Source organism: Oncorhynchus gorbuscha, linkage group LG07 (genome assembly GCF_021184085.1).
Source record: "Oncorhynchus gorbuscha isolate QuinsamMale2020 ecotype Even-year linkage group LG07, OgorEven_v1.0, whole genome shotgun sequence".
Lineage (NCBI taxonomy): Eukaryota > Metazoa > Chordata > Actinopteri > Salmoniformes > Salmonidae > Oncorhynchus > Oncorhynchus gorbuscha.
Genome location: NC_060179.1, coordinates 37,273,431 through 37,285,552, shown reverse-complemented (window position 1 = coordinate 37,285,552; position 12,122 = coordinate 37,273,431). Strand labels below are relative to the sequence as shown.

General features: G+C 39.3%; 1 protein-coding gene across 1 annotated transcript in view; it reads right to left on the bottom strand.

The window, feature by feature from the left end:
* LOC124039838 (cadherin-12-like) overlaps positions 1-12,122 on the bottom strand; it is a 204,627-nt gene that overhangs the window by 31,994 nt on the left and 160,511 nt on the right. Inside the window, exon 7 of the mRNA XM_046356286.1 lies at positions 7,193-7,446. Coding sequence (XP_046212242.1) covers positions 7,193-7,446 — 254 coding nt within the window. The remainder of the gene's footprint in view (positions 1-7,192; positions 7,447-12,122) is intronic.

The following is a 12,122-nucleotide window of genomic DNA, read 5'->3' as shown; positions in this document are numbered from 1 at the left end:
CAAAAGGAATATATATCATGTTTCCAAAAGACACCACCAGTCTTGAATTCGATATGAATTTAATATTACATTTTACAAGAAAAATATGCTATGGAAAAATGCTAATAATAATTTAATTTTATTTTTGATTTAACCTTTATTTAACTATTTATTATTATTCTTTATTAGTTTTTTACTTTAGTTTTCTTTATATTTTTTTAACTCTTCTTGAACTGCACTGTTGGTTAAGGGATTGTAAGTAAGCATTTCACGGTAAGGTCTAGACGTGTTGTATTCGGCGCATGTGACAAATAAAGTTTGATTTGATTTGAACTACGCAAGTCAGTTAAGAACAAAATCTTATTTTACCATTACAGCCTACCTCGGCCAAACCCTCTCCTAACACATACGACACTGGGCCAATTGTGCGCCGCCTTATGGGACGGCCGGTTGTGATACAGCCCGGGATCAAACCAGGGTCTGTAGTGACACCTCTAGCACTAAGATTGAGAGCCTTAGACTGCTGCGCCACTTGGGAGCCATTATGCTCCAGTCCCATTTTACTAAAGAAAACCTTATCAATAAAAAACACGCCAACAGCTTTCATAAATACTTAATTGTGAGTATCTAACACAAGTTTGTAGTCTGTCAATGGAATGAGTGAGTGAACAAAAATAAGCAAAGCTGACAATTTCACTGCAATGAAAAGCCACTGATAGACTCCAGTGTGTCAGTCTACTTTTCAGCACCTGGACAGCTCGCTATTGAGCAACATGAACAGCTCTAGACACTGTTCAGGACCATGGATAGCACATTTTATAGTTCAGCATCACACAGGTGATTGAGAGTGATATAGCACTGAATTCAGCACATCTATGCAGTGTTCACTGTGAACTGCAAAACTTTCTCTGTTCAACCCATTGGCATTGATGTACGTCCTGAGCCTCAAACAAGAGCAGTTGGGGCGGCAGGGTAGCCTAGTGGTTAGAGCAAATGTTCGCCTCTATCAAGCCACTGTTGAGAAAGCCATGAAGGCCTTTCTTGTGATAGAGTATGATGTAGGAGGCTGAGAGTTTACAGCCAATGTGGGGCACTGGATGCTGCACCGCTTCCTTTCACAATGCTTTCAGATGTCCGTGATCTCTGGTCATGTCAGAAAAGGTCGCACAAATCCCTCAGTCATCTGAACTTTCAGTTGATGGTTGAAGTAATGATAAAATGCAGTTTTCATGCTTGCTCTTCCCTTCAGTTAAATATAACTTGGTGATGCACCACAGAATAGTGGGAGTTTGTGGAGGCGAAACTCTAAAATTGTGATTCGCTATGCATGATAAGTCATTGGTACTATTGTTTTGGAGTTATTTTCTGACGGCATGAAAACGAACAATGTCAACTTTGGAGTTTCTGAATAATTAAACACACTCAAGACAAAGTGAAAAATCAAAACAACCGAGAGCAAAGGCTTTTTGTTCTACAAATCTTTACCTCGCCTATATTCTATTGTATTTTATACGAGATGAAATATTCATATTAAAACAAATACTTTCTTGGATGCAACAGGCAATTTTTTGCCATTTGTGTCTTGTCCAACCACTCAAGAGTACATCCTTGAAAATCATCACTGTAGAACTAAAAGCAATCTGTCTGAACAGAAATAAGACTCCAAAGCAAAATACCCCTCATACATTTTTTAACAATGCACTCTGTTTCCATCTGTGCACGAGACACTCAATTGTCTTCTACTGTACTCTCTGTACTAAGATTTTTATTTGAAATGCTATTTACAAGAAACAGAGCGAGATAGAGAGAGAGCTAGAGAGTGTTTGGACTCAGGGTTGGGGAGTACCACATTACATGTAACCTGTTATATGTACCTGATAAAACATTATTATTTTTTTGAAATCACTGTAATCCTAATCCTTTTCAATGAAGTTCAAAGCAGCATTGAAAAAATTCCGCCTGAAGGAATATGACCACAAGTCAGAGACACACCAAATGCATTTGATGGATCAGAGGAAAATAACAGGAATAGTATTTTGTAAGCTACAGTCCAAGCCATGTCTTTCAATGCTGATGACATCCAAAGATGATCCAATTTCAATAAACACTTCGAGGTTAGGGCGATAGCAGTGGTGTAGCCTATACGGGCAAAACGGATATCACTTATTATTTACATAGCTCATTGAATCACACTGCTGCTCTCTCATTTAGCTTGTTGCGCCTTACGGATTGGGATTGTTGTGGATGGCTATTCACAAATGTACACTGCTGTTCAAAAGTTTGGGGTCACTTTGAAATTTAATTGTTTTGAAAGAAAATCCATTTTTTTGTCCATTAAAATAACATCAAATTGATCAGAAAAACAGTGTAGACATTGTTAATGTTGTAAATGAGTATTGTAGCTGGAAACGGCTGATTTTTAATGGAATATCTACACAGGCGTAGAGGCCCATTTTCAGCAACCATCACTCCTGTGTTCCAATGGCATGTTGTGTTAGCTAATCCAATTTTATCATTTTAAAAGCCTAATTGATCTTTAGAAAACCCTTTTGCAATTATCTTAGCCCAGCTGAAAACGGTTGAACTGAAGACTAGCCCTCAATACTGCCCCCTTTGGAGGAAGTGCGTGCCCATAGTAAAACTGAAAATATTTTTTCCCAAAATTGCTAATATATGCATATAATAATTATTATTGAATAGAAAACATTCTAAAGTTTCTAAACCCGTTTAAATTGTGTCTGTATGTAAAGCAGAACTCTCAGGGCAGCCTTTCTCCCAAACTCTCTCTTGTGAAGAGAAAAGTTGGGTCAACTTTGACATCATCGCCCCCACCCTTTCCAGGCAGCTACCGATCTGGGAACAGTATGTATTTGTTCAGCGCGATGTCTGCTTTCAAATAACGCGTTCATTGTGAGAATCCCACGAGCCCTCGACGTTTGGCGGGCGAAAATGCTCGTGTCACTCTGAAAAACATGCACTCTATTGCGCGCGGCCGATTTGGAGAACGTTCTTTTCCATGGTCCAGCAATTGATGCCGGTTTGTCTGTTCGCGCTGATCTTTGTTCAACATGTTAGAAACATCAGAAAGCTCGATTCTGCACATAGTTTAACCAGTTTAGTCAACATATAATATGTAAATTGGAAGTTTTGATGCGCAAGAGTGCTGGACCAGAAGTCATTTTGGATGCATTTCAGCTGAAGCTGTTAGCATATGCTAATACAGAGACACACAACGTGAAACCAAACGATGTATTGGGTAAGTATGACTCCTTCTACGTCTTCTGATCGAAGAACATCAAAGGTAAGGGAATATTTATGTGGTTATTTTGGGTTTCTGTGGACTCCAAACGCAGAGGAGACATACTGCTAATATCTGAGCGCCGTCTCATTGTATAGCCCAGTGGATGATTTCTGTAACGTTAAAAATAAATGTAATACAGCGGTTGCATTAAGAAGAAGTGTATCTTTGTAACTATATGTAGAACATGTATATTTAGTCATGTTTATTGCTTGTTATCTGACGTTATCTGTCGGAGCTATCATCATTTCTCCGGACATTTGAGTAGCATTTTTTGAAATGTCGTCATTGTAAACAGAGATTTATGGATATAAATGGCATATTATTGAAAAAAAAATGTACTGTGTAACATGTAATATTACTGTCATCTGATGAAGATTTTCAAAAGGTTAGTGAATTATTTATTTTTTAATCCTACTTTTAAATTTTATATTTTCTGGGACAAAATGGCTGCCGCTTGTCTTTTGTTTCGGTGGTGATCTAATATAAATATGTGCTATGTTTTCGCCGTAAAACATTTTAGAAATCTGACTAGCTGTGTAGATGAACAAGGTGTTTATCTTTCATTTGAGCTATTGGACTTGTTAATATGTGGAGGTTAAATATTTCTAAGAATATTTTTTTGCATTTTGCGTTATGGTAATGAGCTTGAGCCGTAGTCACGATCCCGGGTCCGGGTCCGGGAGGTCTTTAGACTAGTTGAGTATATGGAGCATCAGCATTTGTGGGTTCGATTACAGGCTCAAAATGGCTAGAAACAACGAAATTTCTATGAAACTCGTCAGTCTATTCTTGTTCTGAGAAATTAATGCTATTCCATGCGAGAAATTGCAAAGAAACTGAAGATCTCGTACAATGCTGTGTACTACTCCCTTCACAGAACAGCATAAACTGGCTCTAACCAGAATAGAAAGAGGATGTGTTATGCAACATAGCTGACTTAAAACATTGTTAACAGTTTCAGGGCCATGGGCCTTTCTCATGATGGAAAAATGCAGAATAACATAAAAACGGACACATACAGAATGTAGTGTAGCAAACCACAGACTGTTTTTGTTAGAACTCAAAATTAACAATAACTGAAACCAGATATGTGATAACGGTATCTAGGGAATGAGCGCATAGATACTCGACACAGCAACAGTTACATATATCAACTGGAGCGCCCAGGGGCTGGTACCAGCTCGTACGACAACAATCAACGATAGGCTGGGTGAGTCTAAACCACGCCCAGTCTCTATTCTGACAGCCCGGCTTGGAAGCAGGAACTATTTCTGTCAGAGTATATTTATAATATCTTTGTCAAGAACAAGTTAGTTCTCTGTTTGCCCTGCGAGGTGGGACAGAGAGCCCGTATATACAAAATGTGCATTTACCACTTATTCCTTAGCTAATAAAAAATACATAGCATACAATCGGTGATTCATTGTCATATTTATCCTGATACCAGATTCGAATTGACGCAGATTCGAATTGACGCAACTCTCTATTGTAGCCGTTTCCAGCTACAATAGTCATTTACAACATTTACAATGTCTGTTCAATTTGATGTTATTTTAATGGACAAACAAATGCTATTCTTTAAATAACGAAGGACATTTCTATGTGACCCCAAACTTTTGAATGGTAGTGTATATATGTACTTTAACCTCTTGAACCTATGGGGGCGCTATTTCATTATTGGATTTTAAAAAACATGCCCGTTTTAAACGCAATATTTTGTCACAAAGAGAAGCTCGACTATGCATATAATTGACAGCTTTGCAAAGAAAACACTCTGACGTTTCCAAAACTGCAAAGATATTATCTGTGAGTGCCACAGAACTGATGCTACAGGCGAAACCAAGATGAAACTTCAAACAGGAAATGAGCAGAATTTTTGAGACTCTGTTTTCCATTGTCTCCTTATATGGCTGTGAATGTGCCCTGAATGAGCGTACGCTTTCTGCCGTTTGCCCAAGGTGTCTGCAGCATTGTGACGTATTTGTAGGCATATCATTGGAAGATTGGCCATAAGAGACTACATTTACCAGGTGTCCGCCCGGTCTCCTTTGTCTAAATTGGTGCGTAATCTTCAGCTGCAGGCATTTTCCCATGGGATTCAGAGGAGAAAGCACACTTCCACGAACGATATATCATCGAAGAGATATGTGAAAAACACCTTGAGGATTGATTCTAAACAACGTTTGCCATGTTTCAGTCGATATTATGGAGTTAATTTTGATAGAAGTTTGGCGTTTTGATGACTGAATTTTTTTTTTTTTTTTTTTGGTAGCCAAACGTGATGTACCAAACGGAGCGATTTCTCCTATACAAATAATATTTTTGGACAAACTGAACATTTGCTATCTAACTGAGAGTCTCCTCATTGAAAACATCCGAAGTTCTTCAAAGGTAAATGATTTTATTTGTTTTTGTGAAAATGTTGCCTGCTGAATGCTAAAGCTAAATGCTACGCTATCTATCAATACTGTTACACAAATGCTTGTTTTGCTATGGTTGAGAAGCATATTTTGAAAATCTGAGATGACAATGTTGTTAACAAAAGGCTAAGCTTGAGAGCTAGATGATTTATTTCATTTCATTTGCGATTTTCATGAATAGTTAACGTTGCGTTATGGTAATGGGCTTGAGGCTGAAGTCACGATCCCGGATCCGGGATGGCTCGACGCAAGAAGTTAACCCAATTGCATAGCTGCGATAGCTGCGATCCACACTATGCAGCTGTTGCAAGAGCGCATTTTATACTGGCTGTCCACTGGTCACAAAAACAATGATTGATAGGTATCTTAAACTTCTTCAATTCAACCAATGTTTTTGTGACCAGTGGACAGCCAGTATAAAATACGCTCTTGCAACAGCTGCATAGTGTGGATCGCAGCTATGGATCGCAGCTATCACTGCTATAGAGTTTCTCCCGTCTAAACTCGACTGTTGTATTATACTGTAAAAAATGAGTTTATTTCAAAAACACCACGAGTACAGCTGAAAAAAAGAAACATAAGCCTAACAAACACATGCTCAAACTCACATACTTTTTATAGACTTAAACAGCTGCAAATTATTGAGATATCAAAGTATCACCAACGAAGCCTAATTGTATTATCTGTAGTAGAAAGCAATGGGTTAGAAAAAGCCTACATAACCAACCCATGAAGTAAAACCTCAATTTATTGCCAGCTGTGTTAACTTCTAATATTGATTTATCCTGCAAAAGATGTTGATCAACTGGTAATATTTGTTTTGTGTTCTTCTAATGGCTCTTAAGGGGAGAGTAATCTAAAAGTAACTGAAAGTAATCATATTACTGTGTTCTGGTAATCCAAAAGTCACTTTATTGATAGGTCACTAGTAATTGTAACAGATTGCAATTAGAAAGTAACCTACCCAGCCCTGTTTGGGCTTTATTGTTAATTGAGTAGTTAAATCAGGTTACTATTGTTCAGCTCAAACACAAGTCTGTAAATTGCAAAATGGGAGTCCCCCAGGCTGAGGAGTAATGAACAGAGTGTTACAGCACCACCCAAGGTCCTATAGTTACTCATCCTATTTCTTGGTCCTTCTGTAGCTCAGTTGGTAGAGCATGGCGCTTGTAACGCCAGGGTAGTGGGTTCGATCCCCGGGACCACCCATACGTAGAATGTATGCACACATGACTGTAAGTCGCTTTGGATAAAAGCGTCTGCTAAATGGCATATATTATTATTATATATATTAAACCATAATAAAAGTTGTAACTTTACTTGACAGGACTGCTGCTAGTTAGAGGTAGACTGCTAGAGATAAAGAGAGTTTGGGCTTTATTGTTGTTGAATCAGGTTAGTGTAGACCAGGAACAAAGATCTTACAGTGCCTCCCAAGGTCTTCTAGCTCCTCATGATATTCCCTAAACCATAACAACAGTTTTTACTTTACCTGACAGGGCTGTTGCTAGCATCCAGATCCTGGGCGGTGACTGCTCCGATGATGTCACCTACAGGTGAGTCCTCGTACACATCCATCTCATAGGAGGGCTTAGTGAAGACTGGAGGCTCATCTACATCCAGGACGTTAATCTTCACTGTGGCCGTGTCTTTAAAGGCCCCTAAGCTGTGGAACCGTGGGTCCAGGTGGGCGTTGGATGCATCTACCTTGAAGGTGTAGGCCTTCTTCGTTTCGTAGTCCAGCGGCTGATAGAAAGAAAATAAATGATTAGGTGTGTTGACTTCAACACCTTACACGCATGGATAGGGCCAAGTGTAGATGTTTCTAACAGAATAACCCTACAAAGCATATGCATGACCATTGTAGCAATTCAAAGAGAAACCTTTGGAGATCATGGAGTAACGATCAGACCAAAGGTGAGGACACAACATTTCACCTGACACAAGACTTAATTCAAACATTGCACTGATTATTTTATGTGCATTTTACATTTGCTGTAGACCTACTATTCACAGCATCTGCGAATAACAAAATAAGAATATACTCTGGATGCATTCTGTAACATAATAATAATATTAATAGACATTTTGGAGTAGGTAAGAAAAAATTATTACAAGTGTTGGAGTGAGGGGTCCTAACTGGTGTCTCCAGGAGGCCACACTCCTCTCCGAACTGTGCACAATTCCTAAGTCATTTCAATGCACTTTTATTACTCAAGGAAAGAGCCTTCAACTATAAGGTGCTTTCTTTTAGCTTTCCTAGCTTTACCATTGAGGAACTGAAGCAAGCACACTTTAGTAGTTTTTGTTTAGAACACAGCCTTGCAACCCCACCATCACACAATGACTGTTTTTGCTTACGAAATCCGAAAACATTCCATTATTAATCACAATCTGGGTCAGGTGGGCATCATTTGAAAGTTTATTCTACTGCCAACATGGCTAGCTATGTTATAAAATATGATCTTACAGTGCTATGCTTTCAAACGGCACTTCAGATACATTTTGGTGTGCATAGAATGGAGTCATGAGTGCATTCAAGAGCGCGTTCCCCAGCTAACTGTCTTCACAATACGACAAACATAGGCTCATTCTGTTCAGGACAACCCAGGGTATAATGCACGTCATCCTTGTAACGGTGGATCAAATATAGTGATCATAAATGTTGATACTGTATATGACATGACTTTTCAAACATGGAAATGTTCAATTCACATTTGTACTCATGGGTGTGTGGTTTGGTTGTATGACATCAAAGTGGTATTTATTATAATCATCTACGTCTCATCTTTCGGAACACAACGACTCCTCTCAATTTACAGCATTTCCCTCACTCAGACAACAACAAATGTGTAAAAGTAGCACAATTTTCATGAGGGATGGGCGCATCTGCCTGTTGCACGAGGTGCTGAAGTTTTTAATGGCGGCTATCAGTCAAAACCCATACAGCGCTGTGAAGCGAAGAACCTGAGCTCTGACATCATGTATGTATAGCATGTTATTGTACAGCCACTGCGTTCCAATTTAGGTGATTATCAATGACTGAATCTGACATTTCCAGCCCGTATATGTAATGACAAGGGCTGTGAGTAGAAAGGGCTACCAAAGGTGAAATTGCAATAATGCATGTTTAGTTACACCCACTCAATGTTTTGCACATCCTCAATGGATTTCACTCCATGCAATAAAGTCGAGCTGCTGTAGTTGGTGGGTTCAAGAGCATTCACTGATGCATGAAAGCTCTCTTAAAGTGTTGATTTAAAGTGTTCTCCCTCCTATGTCTGTGACATCTCTGATTGGGTCAATTAGCTGGAGCGCAGGGTTACATCCGTAACCATCAGTAACCACGCTGTGTCTGCAGCTGCGATGTAAACATCCACTAGCGGTGGCAACCATGTACTCACCACTACCTATCTCCTGGAATCTCAGGTGTGACGGCCAGTCACTCACGTACGTATTTACACAAACACACGCATACATATAAGCACACAGAGATTACGTACCAACACACACACACAGATATATACACACACACACATGCAAGCATGCACACACCCACCCACGCACACACATACACACAAACACACACACTATCCACTCATGTGTTACCACAACAGCACTCACTCACAGACAGAGCCTGGTGGTCAGACTCCACTAGTCTTGTGTCACATGAGAGACATTTGTTTCTGTGTACTTCAAAATTACTAACACACAGCCGCTATTGCACCAACACAGGAAACAAAATCCCCTTATTGTGCCAACAAGTAAAAACATCTGGTAATAGCTGAGAGAAAATGTTTGTGTTTGAAGAGGCCGCAAGCGAGAGGAAGAAGCTGTGAATTTAACATGATACATTTTCTATGAGCAATCAAACACGGTGAATGTAGCAAGATAATGCAAAGACACAACCCCGGTAAATGACTACCATCCATCTTCATGGTACTATAACTGCCTTGCCACGGTTTCGTCCCAAATGCCCCCTTTTTTCCACATTGTGCCCATATGGCTCTGGTCAAAATTAGTGCACTACGTAGGGAATAGGGAGCCATTTGGGACACACAGGAATATCTCCATGATGAGCCTACAGTAGCCTCAGATCTATTACAGGTGTCTGATAAAAATAAAATGCTGCTGTATGTGTGAACGGGAGCCAATTTGAGAGCAATCATTGACCATCATCCACTGTGACTGTTTTGATTACAGTGAGCTAGATGCAACTGACTGGGCTCAGCTCAGCAACAGAAACTCTCTCTAGACAGGAAATGCACTCTTTTACTTTCAATCGCTCTCAGCAATAAATGAATACAGAGGAGCAGGGTGCCTATAGCTACAGTTTACACAACACTTGTAAAAGTGAACGGCACGTAATACATTCAAATGGCCTCACAATCAGACACCTGATCATTGTAAATATGTTAAGGTAAATGAGTTGCTAGCTTTTAAAAGGTCACCTTAGAAACAAAGTACAGTATATGTCTATTTACATTATTTTATCACGCATAGGTATTTGTATGTTCTTCAGGTTGGGGATCAATTGCATTCAAATAAAGGCTGTTACCTTACCTTATACCTCATACACACACAACACACACACACACTACACAGCCTGCACTACACTGCAATGCATAACTCAGCTGAAATACAGGCACAGGTGGAGGGAGGTTGAGAGGAGAGGTGGGAAGCAGAAGGTCTACAGTAGGCCTCATTAGACACACTCTCACTGGAGACCTGGAGCGATATGGCACTCCATCTCCACATACGCAGCACAAATACACAAACACCAGTGAAAGGGAGCATGCATGGACACACACGCATGCATGTACACTTATACGAATGCACAAATGTACGTGCGCACACAAATTCAAGGTAAATTGGGTTCTGTAGTTATACTCAAAGCTTTCCAAATCTTTAGAAGGAGGACATTATCGACTCTTGCTAAAATTGAATTACGGTAGCTATCCCCAAGCCTGTAAAAGAGTTTTAATGCTTGAACTTTTCCTTTGTCCTGTAACATTTTTATCAAGTCCTGTCCACAGTGTTATTTTTCAAGGTCATGAGCTTTGGCTTGTAGACGTCATTGTAAAGTATAGTGTGCCAAGCAGTGAATTCAATTAAGACATTGTAACAGTAGAGTCAAAATGAGAATGAGGTTCGAGGAGGTAAACGCACTCTCGGCCAGCCACAGTTTTCTAATGCTATATGGAATTGTTTTAATTAAGAAGGTCATACCAAGCATAAATTTGCTATTTGATTTTTAATCATAAAAATATATATATATATGCAGTACCAGGCAAAAGTTTGGACACACCTACTTATTCAAGGGTTTTATTTATTTTTTACTATTTTCTACACTGTTGGAAATTTTTGAAGACATGAAAATTATAAAATAACATAGTAGTAACAAAAAAAAGTGTTCAACAAATTTAAATTTGTTATATTTGAGATTCTTCAAAGTAGCCACACATTCCCTTGATGACAGCTTTGCACACTCTTGGCATTTTCTCAACCAGCTTCATGAGTTAGTCACCTGTACCTTGTTAAAAGTGTGCCTTGTTAAAAGTTAATTTGTGGAATTTATTTCCTTCTTAAATACGCATGAACAAATCAGTTGTGTTGTGACAAGGTGTTATACAGAAGACAGCCATATTTGATAAAAAAAACACCAAGTGCATATTATGGCAAGAATAGCTAAAATAAGCAAAGAGAAACAAAGGTCCATCATTACTTTAAGACATGAAGGTCAGTCAAGTGAAATCGAAAAAAACATCAAGCACCATGATGAAACTGGCTCTCATGAGGACTGCCATGGGAAAGGAAGACCAAGAGTTACCTCTGCTGCAGAGGATAGGTTCGTTAGAGTTAACTGCATCTCATATTGTAGCCCAAATAAATGCTTCACGTATTTCAAGTAACAGACACATCTCAAATTCAACTGTTCAGAAGAGACTGTGAATCAGGCCTTCATGGTCGAATTGCTGCAAAGAAACCACTATTTACTTTTTTTAAACTTAATTTAACTAGGCAAGTCAGTTAAAAACAAATTCTTATTTTACAATGACAGCCTACCTCGGCCAAACCCTCCCCTAACCTCGACGATGCTGGACCAATTGTTCACCGCCCTATGGGACTACAAAAGGACACCAATAAGAATAAGAGACTTGCTTGGACTTATAATTATGAGCAATGGACATTAGACCGGTGGAAATCTGTCCTTTGATCTGAGTCAAAATTTTAGGAGTAGGCAGAGTAGGTGAACAGATGATATCCGCATGTGTGGTTCCACCGTGAAGCATGGAGGAGGTTTGATGGTGTGGGAGTGCTCTACTAGTGACACCGTCTGTGATGTATTTGTCATGCAGGTGATAGAGGACCCAAAAGCGACTTAACAGAAACAGAGTTTATTCAAGTCCAAACAGGGAATA